This window comes from Palaemon carinicauda, chromosome 9 (genome assembly GCF_036898095.1).
Source record: "Palaemon carinicauda isolate YSFRI2023 chromosome 9, ASM3689809v2, whole genome shotgun sequence".
In the NCBI taxonomy this organism is placed as follows: domain Eukaryota; kingdom Metazoa; phylum Arthropoda; class Malacostraca; order Decapoda; family Palaemonidae; genus Palaemon; species Palaemon carinicauda.
The window spans coordinates 119,249,688-119,262,759 of NC_090733.1; the positions used below are offsets into that span (position 1 = coordinate 119,249,688).

Genomic DNA, 13,072 nt, shown 5'->3' on the forward strand with positions numbered 1-13,072 from the left:
TTCATCGTGAATTCACAATGAACCTAACATCTGCTTTAAGATTACATTTTGTGTATTACCATAGGGTATGATTTGTTCCCCTTGTTTCAATATCACATGAAATATTCTACGTGAATCATCTTGGATCATAATTCCGAGGATATGACAAGAGATAATACACTCATTGTCGATAATATATTCTTACGTATGAAGGTTGTGTCTTTAAATATTAATGACTAACAGGACACTCATTACACCAAGAACGGTATATCTCTGGAAACTATCTTTTTGGGGGACTTGTAGGTAACACGCTATACTATATTATTGATATGTTCGGCATTCTCAGGTTATGTATTTAGATTTTTTATTCCATTTCCGTTTATATTTATTTGACCCATCTTTATTTTTTCTTCCTTTCCGCCTCTTATGCGCGAGTGTGTTTGTGTGTGGTGTCCCACGGTCTAGGTATACTCTAAATCTTGGGTAAACCTAGGCTGAGGGTCTTGGTAGCCTATTCCTCTTGAATGAGGAACGAAAACTGGAGAGAAGCAAAGCAATTGAATGACAGCTAGGAGCCATGCAACTGTGCGAAGTGTATCATATGTTAATGTTAAAAGAAAAAGAAAAAAAAACAATAGGCCTATATCCAAAGACCTGTGAAGAACTTCAAGTCATCCGTGCGAGGCATAATGTAGAGTAGACAGGAATTAAAGCCTAAAAATCACACCAATGCATAAAACCTTCGCGTTTCAGGGAAGCTAACCGACACACACACACACACACACACACACACACACACACACACACACACTAATCCGTGTCAATTTTGAGATGTGATAGTGGCAGGGGACCCTGATACATTTCAACCCATTCTATAATATACGGCTTAAAGTGCCACATGTGGGTGAGCATTCCTGCACAATGGTTTTTCTCAGAAAGCTTTTCTACTTACTATTCGTGTCTAAATGTTCAGTTTGTTCATATTATAGTAGTTCACTTACGAACTGTGTCATTATGTGCGCTTCTAAAATGCATTCATTCATTTATTTTTTTTATTCATTTATTTCTTTAAATTATAGTAGAGTTGGAAGTCGTAGTTGATGTAGTTATTGTTGCTATTGCTATTATTATCTTTTATACAATTAACCTATGCTATTTCTTTTCTAAATTTATATATAAAACATTAAGTTATATCCCTGCTCCTTCCTTAATGCAAGCACCAGCAACTTATTTAAAATATCGATTACCATTTGTTTTTTATCTTGAGGAAGAAAACAACACCTTCTGTCCCTCACGTAGCAACATCTCAATGTCAAAGGCACTCGACGTCAGCTATTAAAATACAATGTCATTATCATGATCGATTTCGAGGTCTTTGGTATATATTTACCCCCACAGATCAAGCATAAAAAACGGCTAGACCGAACGGTTGTTCGCGGGAAAAAACTCGTAGCGTCGAACGTTTTTATGTTTGTGCGTTTTACATATATCTAAAAACCAACCGCATTGAACAATGATTAAGGCTTGATTCGTTTAATTGTGTTGTTCTCTAGAGGTAAAAAATCGAGGCAAGAAATTGATATTCAAGATGAAAAACTTTATATGGAGCATCCAACACTGGGATTTGATAAATCGACCTTGTCTTACGTAAGAAAACTAACCAAATTATATTTTTTTTCGAGTTGGCTATTTCCTAAGACTTTGGGCGGACGTGTCCTAAGAAGCTTCATCGACTTGCCTTGAAAAAAAAAAACGAGACATTATGTTCAAGTTTATCATTAAAAAATAGAATGGTCTTGACAATGATCAATCTCGTTTTAAGGTTATATCAAGGTTTAAGTTTTAATACACACACACACACACACACACACACACACACACACACACACATATATATATATATATATATATATATATATATATATATATATATATATATATATATATATATATATATATATATATATATTGGGAGTTAAATGGCAGGACAGGATTAGAAATGAAACTATAAGAGAGATTACTCGAGGACCATATGTGGATGAGATCATGATGAGGGGTAGATGGAGATGTTTTGGGCATGCTCTTAGCACTCCCCAAGAGAGATTAGTTCACCAAACGTTTAACTGGGCTCCACAAGGCACTAGAAGAATTGGAAGACCGAGGCCTACATGGCTTAGGACTATAAAGCGCGAAGTAGATGATGAATGGAGAAGTATTCAATTAAAAGCTCAAGACAGAGACGACTGGCGAAATCTAACAGAGACCCTTTGCGTCAAAAGGCGTAGGAGATGATGATAAATATAGTATGTGTAGGGTTTGTTTTTCCAAACTTCACGTCTTATTGAGAAAACAGTAAAAAGATGAATAGGCACAAATATCTTATTATTTGAATATAAGCAGTTTTTCCTAATAATCTTAGCATGATATTCTATCTTCTCTATCTAGACGTATATTTTCTAAACATATACATATTTCTGACTCTACAAAGAAGTATTTATTTCAGTGCGTGTTCGCACAGTTTCTGACGTTCTTATCAAAGCTATTTTTTCCCACTGGCATGTCCGTTATTTTCTTTTCTTGTTTATTCCGATTCTGGGCCAAGCAAGGACCCCTAGGGTGTATCATTCAGTACAGTAGTCCCACCGGGCACTACATTAAAAACAAAATAACAATCCTTTGTCTCACTAGTCCCATGTAGACTGCATATCTGGTACAAATGAATCTTTTCGTACAAGGCAATACATTCAACAACACTGATAGCTCGCGCATATGTTTGTAAGGATAACATTATCTATATTTCAATTGGAAACTTATAAAGAGAACGTAGACGATTTATCCGGACTTATACTGACTTGCATCATCACTTTCATATCATTGGGCAAGTCTAAATCATCTCTCTCTCTCTCTCTCTCTCTCTCTCTCTCTCTCTCTCTCTCTCTCTCTCTCTCTCTCTCTCTCTCTCGTGTAAGCTGAGAGATATTGTAAAATGAATTAAAAGTTAGTGCTTAATACTTTGATAGCGATCAGTGGTCTTGTATATCAAAAAACAATTTTCATTTAATAATAATAATAATAATAATAATAATAATAATAATAATAACAATAATAATAATAATAATAATAATAATAATAATAATAATAATAATAATAATAACTGGGACCATCGGTATTTCCAGAATTGTATATTGATACCAATGACGTCTCACAGAAAGTTATTTACCATCTATAACATCATAACCATCAATTCCAGTTGTTCATAAACTGAAAGTTATACTTAGGACTAAATGTAATATGAAAGATCAACGTTAATAAGGAAGAATATGGGCTTCAGTGGAATAATTTCCATAGTAAACTTTCATTTTGATTTAATGTTATTATTCTGCATCGCTCATTTACTAAACATAGCCTCTGTTCTAGTAGTGTCGTTAACATCTACTCTGAAACTTAAGTTCCCTTTGATGTTTGTTGGAAAAAAAAAAGAGGAAACATAAGTCAGAGTAAATCCCATGTTATTACATTGGTATGCAACGTGCAAAGGTACATTATCATATCAATATTCATGTCGATTATGCAACAAGGCTGGTTGCTGATAGGAATAAACGCATTACTGTACTCGTGAACCTCTCAGTGTTGACACATGTAGCAAACTAATATTCTCTCTCTCTCTCTCTCTCTCTCTCTCTCTCTCTCTCTCTCTCTCTCTCTCTCTCTCTCTCTCTCTCTCTCGAATTATAAAACCTAACCTTATTTGATAGTAACTACCTAAATAAAATTTCAGTCACGTCTGATCGAGCTTGCTTGAATCATTAGTGCAATGCAATATTAATGATGCCGAAGCTCCATGTTTTATGATGAAACCACATGAGAAACAACAACAAAAACAACAACCGCATCTCTTATTACGTCTTCAATAAAGGGAGAATGAATAATGGAGTTTTGATTACAGCAAAGCAGCATTACGTACAATCAACCGGCAACGAGAATAGGTAATGATGATTTTGGATAATTCCTCATTGTACTCGGTAAGTATCGTGCAATTCAGTTACTGATTCATATCAGTCACTGAATCAATAAGTAACTTGGTATCATGGAATGCTAATTGAGACCCAATGTATGGTAGATATTTTTGATTTTGTAGCCAACTTTAAGATGCTTGTCAAATGTGTCGTTTTCATTCATGCCTTGTCCGTGACAAGATTTGATAGCTGCCGTTTTACACACACACACACACACACACACACACACACACACACACACACACACACACACACACACACACACACACACATATATATATATATATATATATATATATATATATATATATATATATATATATATATATATATATATATATCTTCGGTGAAGGCAGCAACAGCCAGTAATGAACACAAATTTCATGGTATGGATAGGGAAAGAGTAGTTCGAAATGTCCTTTTTTATTATTCCCAACGTTTCGTGATTCTTAATCACATTGTCCAGGGCTAAAAATAAAACATTTAACTGTTTCTTAATTCTTTTGTATATGTTTTATTTTTAGCCCTGGACAATGTGATTAAGAATCACGAAACGTTGGGAATAATAAAAAAGGGCATTTTGAACTACTCTTTCCCTATCCATACCATGGAATTTGTGTGTGTGTATATATATATATATATATATATATATATATATATATATATATATATATATATATATATATATATATATATATATATATATTATATATATATATATATATATATATATATATATATATATATATATATATATATATATACATACATGCATACCTGAAAACTTTAAATCAATTAATCAATCATACATACATACATATAATCATCATCATCAATCGTTATTTGTCCACTGCAGAAAGAAAAATAATGCATCAATCTATTTCGAAATTTAGTGTAATTTTATTTATGTCGGCTATTGTTACTCATGTGAAATTTAGAAAATAACCGCGAAATAACGGCTCAAAGGTCCTATTCTGACTTAATTTTTCGGGAAGACCAGCACATTTCTACTGCAAAGTTTCTGTAAAGAATGCCAAGAAAAAAATAAAATTCACAATGAAAGGATTTATTTGTTATTTACTTTATCATAATGTAAGGATTTATTTGTGATTTACTTTTAGTTTGTGACCTGGGAATGGGAGTCCGGCTAACGGTTGTGACCTGGGAAGGGGAGTCGGGGGGCTTGCGACCTGGGAAATGGGTCTGAAGCCCCCCGGTTAGAGGTTGTGACCTGGGAACTACTAGGTTAGGTTAGGTGGGTTTGTTAGGTTCTGTACCCTTTTATAGATCTCAAAACTAATAAATAATCACGTTTTGGCCTGTTTCCAGCCACTTACATGAACCATATATTTTTCCAACTGGTTATCTTGTGCTTAATTTGCATTTCTGACCATTATTATTGCTGCAAATCACTCGTTTATGACATTTCTCCCATCACCAAAAAACCCCGGTTTCCCACTGGGGTCCATAATTGTCTTTATATAAGGGGGTCGAAAAACTCATAAACGGGTGGTTTGCCCATATAGGCCTAATCATGGTCAGAAATGCTTTAAACACAAGATAGCGAGTAGGAAAAAAATATGGTTCATGTATTTGGCTAGAAATTAAAGTATCTTATATTTACCAAAAGTTCAATACTGGTCTTAAGATATTTTATTTTTCTGTTTCCTTTCCTCACTGGGCTATTTTCTCTGCTGGGGCCCTTGGGATTATAACATTCTGCTTTTCCAACTAGGATTGTAGCTTAGCAAGTAATAATAATAATAATAATAATAATAATAATAATAATAATAATAATAATAATAATAATAAGATACAACCCACCCATTCCCAACTGTTTGAGTTTGAAAACAAGGGCCTCATGATTAACACGGTCAAAGGCAACACTAAAATCAAGGCCAATCATACGAATTTCCTGATCACAACCAGGGATTTCTGTACAGCATTGGAGATTGTAAGAAGGGCATCACCTCCTCCAAAGCCTTTACAAGAACCAAATTGCAAACTATGGAACAGACGATTACTTTCAGCAAACCTATTAGGACGTTTTACCAAAAGACTTTCAAAAACTTTAGATAATGGGGGAGTTACAAAAAATTGGGCAGTAATTATTTGGATTTGAGCGACCATAAACACATTTACATAGTGGAGTAACAATACCAATTCTCCAACAAGTGCTAAAAGCTCCCCTTCTTGCTAACTTGCACAAAATAACAGATAACTTTATTAATGAAATCAGGGCATGATCAGATGTCCCAATTAGAGAACCATACTTGTTATAAAGCCAGGGGACTCGGTGTATAAGAGCAGTTACCAGATCTGTGGGTAGCTTCACTTATGATTTGCTCACAGCCTGTTTCACAGGCAAAGTCCAAAGCTTTTCAAGTCACGGTGATCAGTAGGAGAAACAGAATTTAGTCACTCCAATGTGAGCATTGAAATCACCAACGAAGACAAAAAAGGCCTTTCCATCATCTTATAATTTATCTTAGCCAACGGTAAGAAGACATACGAAGAGGAAGCATCCATGTCTGGATTCCGGTAGATCTAACACAAATAGAAGTTGTTATGCCTGTAAGCCTACTTAGTCATACACACGCAAGGTAATACAATAATACTTAACTGGCCATAGTCGTGACAGCAAACCGATTGGCAGGTACTTGACGTATTTTGTCTGCTTGTGGGTATGTATAGGGCAAAGGGGCATCACTCTCTGGAACCCAACACTGCATATTCTAACTTTGCTGCACGGTTAAAATTCTAATATCGCGCAACCATATCCGGAATCGGTGCAGATTCCAATATCGCGCCGAACATAGACATCCCATGATTCCATCCCTTGGCTGTGATGGGTTCCACCATTACTCTGCTTTGATTCAGTCTGTTCGGTTTTTATTTTCACATTTCTTGGATTAGTCTTCCTATTTCTTACATTCTGTGATATTGTTATAGTAAAACATTGAAACAAGCTTTACTAATAAATGAATGCGGTTTTATTAAATAAGAAAATCCATTTTCTTTGAAAATTACATTTATTTCCGTTGCAAATAAATAATTGATAAGATATACCCTAACGTACTCTACGGAAATAGGGATCACCCAGTGGGAACTAGGGGTTTTGAGAGTTAGAAATTTACTGGCGAATCGATAAACAATAAAACTAACCTTATCTTCTCTATACACTATTCTCTGTGACGCATTATAAGTCCATAAAAAATCACACAAAATATGGGTATCCTATTCCTCTGAAAACATTAGGTATGTGACCTGGGAAGGTGGGTCCATGGTACTTGGCGCCCCGGGCTAGGTCTGTGACCTGGGAAGGGGAACCAAGGCCCCAGGCTAGGTCTATGACCTTGGAACTACTGGGTTCGGTTAGGTGGGTTTGTTAGGTTATGTGGCCTTTTACAAATCTTGAAAGTGTTCGATAATCACGCCTTTTTCCGGTTTTCACACACACAAGTCCAAGGTTCCTACTTGTGTTTGTCGGGAAATGGGTGGATAACGGGAAAATAGTTTATTTGAGGTGGAAATAAAGGTCAAATTCATTGAAAACTCATTTTTTACTGTATGAAAAGTAGTTCTATGTTGTTCTATAATTTTACCCATTCTGTAACTTGATAAAACTTATTTGGCTTTCCATACTTTATTCAGAGGGGGAGGGTTATCTTTGCAATTGAACCTATATACTGTAGTTGCTTACTACAGTTATTGGTTTGATGAAATATCAATGGACGACCAGATTAATATTCTCTTTCAAAGGCACTCAACACTTGAAATTCCAAGCCTCGGCATAGAGTTAGGGTGTTTGGGATAAGCGCTGAGCGTTCTAGTGCTGCTCCAAGCCAACGTTTTTTTTTTTTTTTTTTTTTTTTTTTTTTTTTTTTTTTTTTTTTTTTTTTTTTTTTTTTTTAGCACAACAAAGTACCATCAATCATAGATGCTCAAAATTATATTATAAAGGAGGACAAAAAGAAAATGATAGCCAACATTTCATAATGGATTAAACAGTATTTGAGGAATGAGAATGTTCGAAATAGTAAAAAGTGTAGGTATGATAAATTGGTAAATTTTGAGAAAATTTAAATAAATATTTGGGCTATGAAAAATGTTCCATGATTAATAAGTTATATATGAAAGGTCCATTTTGATGTTGTCACTATTCTTAACGTATTTTATTTTAGTTGCTCATTACTTCTCATATAGTTTATTTATTTCCTTTCCTCACTGGGCTATTTTTTCCTTGTTGGAGCCCTTGAGCTTATACTTGCTTTACTTGTTTTGGGTTTAAATCCAACCCCCCACTGAAGTCGAGTGAACTAGCCTACTTCTCGGGCGGGTCCATGTCAATCATCTAACGAAACATTTTCATTATAACTTATACAATTCTTTGATTGCAGCATCTTCCAAATCATACGATCTTGTGAAAAGTAATGTCTTTAGTTTCTTCTCAAATTCAATTGCTCCCTGTAGGTCCTTCATTTCTGTTGGCAGTTTATTATAATGTCTAGGCGCACAGTAGCTAAAAGCCCTTTCACCAAATTTACAATTTGTTCTTGGTTCAGAGAGCCTATGTTTGTCACTCATGTGTCTTATGTTAACATTTGTTTCTAGTTCTAGTTTGTTCAGGCATTCTTTTAGATATTTTGGTTCAGTATCTTAAACGTTAGTAAAGAGTAGCTTGTATTCAATTCTCGCCTTTACCGGCACCCAGTGTAATTTAATTGGTGCAGGGGTAACTCTTTCCCCATAGCATCATGCTTTTCCAACAAGGGTTGTAGCTTAGATAATAATAATAATAATAATAATAATAATAATAATAATAATAATAATAATAATGATAATAATAATAATAATAATAATAATAATAATAATAATAATAATCCAACCCAATTTTCAGGAAATGAGTTAATACCAATTGTCCTCAAAACCAGGAGGATAAGATGTAAACAAAAGGGTCTCCTCGTAGCAACACATTCCATGTCGTCAAGGTATCGTGTTTGCATCCGAGTGTCCAGGCAAATCTGAGCAGCTATAGTTTGTTACGAATTTTTCTAGAGAATGTTCAAAAATACATTCCAAAGTGGGTTTCTGTCAATTCTTTATAGTATTGGCAGTAAACCTCTACAGATATGGGATAAAAAGGTACAGTAGATGGGTGTTAAGCATGCCTATTGGTGACGTTACCCTTACCTATTTCAGTGTACCTCCAGCATAGCCTATGTGTAGCCTTTCGTTATAAATTCTGTTTCAGTTATTATTAATATTGTTATTACTATTATTAATTGATAAGCTACAACCCTAGTTGGAAAAGCAGAATGTTATAAGCCCAGGGGCTCCAAAAGGGAAAATAGCCAATGAGGAAAGGAAAAAATAAAATATAACAGTAACAGCATTAAAATTTATTGGTTGTTTTTTCTATATTACTAGAGTAATATCCCAAGCTACCATAGCCTACCGTCTACGCCATTATTTTAGTGAATTAAGGTTTTTGACGAGAAAAACTACAGCAAACTAGTTAAACTCGGTTAAAGTTTAGCTATGGCAGTGCAAGGGTAAGTGTTACCCAGTGCAAATTCATGTTGGTGTGCAAAGGTAATACTTGGTTTCTCAGTCAGCATTAATATTCATTAAAGCACAATTTAATAATCTGTTTTCTTACTGTCAAACTATACCTTTTGGTGAAATTATAGGACAGTACAATAAATGGTTTGTAGGAAATAATACTTATCTTGAGTGTTTTATGATGTTTTGAATATTTTTTATTCTGATTCCGGTCGCAAATCCATAGTTTTTTAGTTTTGGTGTATTCATAATTGAGAAGCTATTGCTTTGCACTAGGTATCGTCGTCAATTACGTTCTAAGCACCTTAGAATATACTGTGTACCAGTTGAATAGTATGATATCTAAATTAACTTTTTTTCAAACTTTGTTGTTTCTACCAGTCATTTTAATAAAAAAGTAACTAATGAATAATTAATTAGTAGTGGTGAAATAGTCAAAACATTGGAGCTTTTGTTCGCAAGGACTTCCGGGTATATAGAAAACGTGGTTTTTCATCCCATTTTCTATTGAGTTGTTCGTAGCAGTTTTCATCATTTTACAAATATCTCCTTACTTAATTGAGCTACTGATTTATTATTTTTTGTTGTGTCGTATGCTCGCTTCGCTCGCGATTAAACATTATCTCATTGCTTCTATGTTCTGCAAACAGAACATAAGTTTCTCTACACACGTTAGTGTGTGAGCTAATATTTCGGCATTAATTATCAATTATACAGTCTTAGAATTTGATTACTTAAGTTATTATTACCCAGCAATTCATGGTTGGGGGTTTAAACAAATCTACTAGCAATGATTTATTGAAATATGCTGATTAAAATTGTTTTGGGAAAATTGTATTAATGTAAAATAAAACTGCCAAACTTTACACTAATGGGTAGAATTATAGAACAGTGCAATAAGTTGTTTGTAGGAAATAAGATTGTTATTAAGTGTATTTTGAGGTGTTTTTAATGTTTTTGTTAGTGATTCCTGGTGGAAATCCATTATATTTTAGTTATTGTGGTTTGACTACCCTTTCTGAAAAACTCGGGTTTTTCCCTAGGTATTCTTATCTATTACGTTCATAACACCTTAAAATGTACTGTGTACCAGTCTACTGTAATTGTATGATAATTAGATTAGCTTTTTTGAACTGCCAGTCATTATCAGGAAAAATCAGCCATCATAATAAAAAAAAAAAGTTACCATAATCAGAACCCAGTAGAAGTAATGGAACACGATCAAAACAGCCCCGCTTTTGTTTGTCAGGATTTCCCAAAGCATGGAAAACGAGATTTCTCAATTTCATTTTCTATTGATTCATTTGTAGCTCTGTTCATCCAACTACAAATACCTGTACCTCCTTACTTAGTTGAGTGTATTTACCTGTATGTTGGTATTCAAAATTAACTATAATTATTCATTGGTTTTAGTTCTGCCATAGCTTGCATCGCTCACAGATAAACATTATCTCATTGTTCCTATATCCTGGCAAGCGCGTTAGCCATGTGGGCTAGTGTTTTAGTGTTATTTTATTTATATAATTTTTCACTTGGTTTCATTGGTTGTTGCTCTGCTGTAGTTCACTTTGCCTGCACTTTAATATTATCTCGTTGTTCCTATGTTCTGGCAAGCGGAACATGTTTCATTACATGCTTTAGCCCCTTGAGCAAGTGTTTTGGTGTTACAGTACAATAATGATCAAATTTATTTCTTAGTTCAATTATACAAACTTAACAAAGGGCCGAGTTGTAGCTTACGGCTCCACCCTCTGTTAGAACATGGACTTGGCTTCCGGGTTCTATTATCAGACTAAATGACTAAATACTGTATGTATATCAAACACACGTTTCTACCCTAACCTTTCAATATTAACATCATAAATAAAATAAGAGGTGTAATTACATTATCTATTCCAATATTGAAAACAAATAACCAAGAAGTTTAGTATGAAATGAAATGTTAGGCCTTTTATTCTTTTGAAAATAAGTAACTTGCTACAGAAGCACCACCTATCAGTTTTTTCTGAACTATCTGGTGGAAGAAGACTCATGTGCTCTGTGCTAAGATGACAAAAGGAGGGAAATTGGAATATTTTATTAAAATCTGTAACTTTGTTAATACCTGTAGAGGTTTCTGCCAGTAGTATAAGGGAATTAGAATATTGTCTTTGCAAAGCTCTATTCAGTTATGCGAATTGCCATATCCTAACTTATGTTGCACTGTTCTATAATGAAACCATGTACTGTAATTTTCAATATTAAACTTACCCGATAATCATGTAGCTGTCAACTCCGTTGCCCGACAGAATTCTATGGAGGGATACGCCAGCTATCACAATACTAGAAGGGGGTGTACTTACCAGCGCCACCTGTGGCCAGGTACTCAAGTACTTCTTGTTGACACCTCCTCAATTATTCCTCTGTCGTGCTTCCGGCAAGACGTTCTGGGATACGCTTATGATCTTCGAGTTTGTTCACGGCTAATTGGTGAAGTATTCTCTCAGATTTCGGCTGTCGCTTTACTGGAAACCTTCTTATATTAGCTAGATAGCTTTTATATAGTCCTGATTAACGGTTAACGATCTTTTGCTTGATTTTGGAAACCCCTTTGGCTAACTCTTTGGATTCAAGATGTCTGACATTTCGCAAGCCCCCTCCCATAGACGATGTAGGTCTTGCAATAGGCGTATTCCGAAGGCCTCGGTAGATCCTCACACCGCTTGTTCTGACTGTAGGGACAGGCCCTGTCAGTTAGAAAATCGATGTGAGGAATGCGCCGGACTTTCGGAACTGGAATTTGTCCGTCTTTTAAAATATTCATCTAAGTTAGAGAGAGGTAGAGTTAGGAGGAGTTCTTCTCACTCTTCACTTTTTTCCTCACCTCATGATCCCCTACCTTTTCCTACCCCTGTAGTGGCTACCCCCGAACCTACTGTTTGCCCTCCGCCTGATATGTCTGTTGTTTTGCGTGCTATTCAGGCCTTAGGCGATAAAGTAGAGTCAGTGGTAAGTGACCATAAGTCTCTGATGGCCGAAGTCAAGGAACTTAAGGTCAAGAGTGCAGTGGGTGGAATTAGTGCCAGTGCTGTGACGAGTGCTAGTGTCAGTGCAGTGCCAAGTGCTAGTGTCAGTGCCAGTGTGGTGCGTGAGGATACTTCTGTGCGAGCCAGTCGTCCTCCCAGTCCGGGACCTCTTGCAAGCTCCCAAGCCCAGGGGAGAAGCAATGTCGAAGGGCATAAGGGTTCGGCAGGCCTTGTTAGGCGCACAGAAGTATCCTCGGTGGTTGCGGGCGTGTCTTCCAAAGACCGTCACTCCCACCTGCAGACGATTGAGCCCGTCTTTTTCTCGTCCGCTGATCATCTGTCAGGGAAGAAACGTTGGTCTCAGGTCTCGAGACCACTTAAACGCAGAGTCCAGTCCGCGAGTGCTCAGCCAGGTTGCAGTCATTGGCTCAGCTCTGACTCGCCTCAGTCATCTGTCGACTGCACTCCGCCCAAGAGGAGTAAGGTTCTGCCACAACAGAGCTCGAC

The 13,072-nt window shown here is 35.7% G+C and overlaps 1 protein-coding gene across 4 annotated transcripts in view; it reads left to right on the top strand.

Moving 5' to 3' along the window:
- The first annotated feature begins 861 nt into the window (after window positions 1-861).
- LOC137646851 (cilia- and flagella-associated protein 20) overlaps window positions 862-13,072 on the top strand; it is a 29,590-nt gene continuing 17,379 nt past the window's right edge. Inside the window, exon 1 of one of the 4 annotated variants that reach the window (XM_068379925.1) lies at window positions 862-883. In XM_068379925.1, the coding sequence (XP_068236026.1) occupies window positions 878-883 (6 nt within the window). In that variant the 5' untranslated portion in view covers window positions 862-877. Of the gene's footprint in view, window positions 884-3,956; window positions 4,002-8,001; window positions 8,044-8,945; window positions 9,141-13,072 lie in introns of those variants that run through there. The other 3 variants (XM_068379923.1, XM_068379924.1, XM_068379922.1) reach the window with 3 other exon arrangements.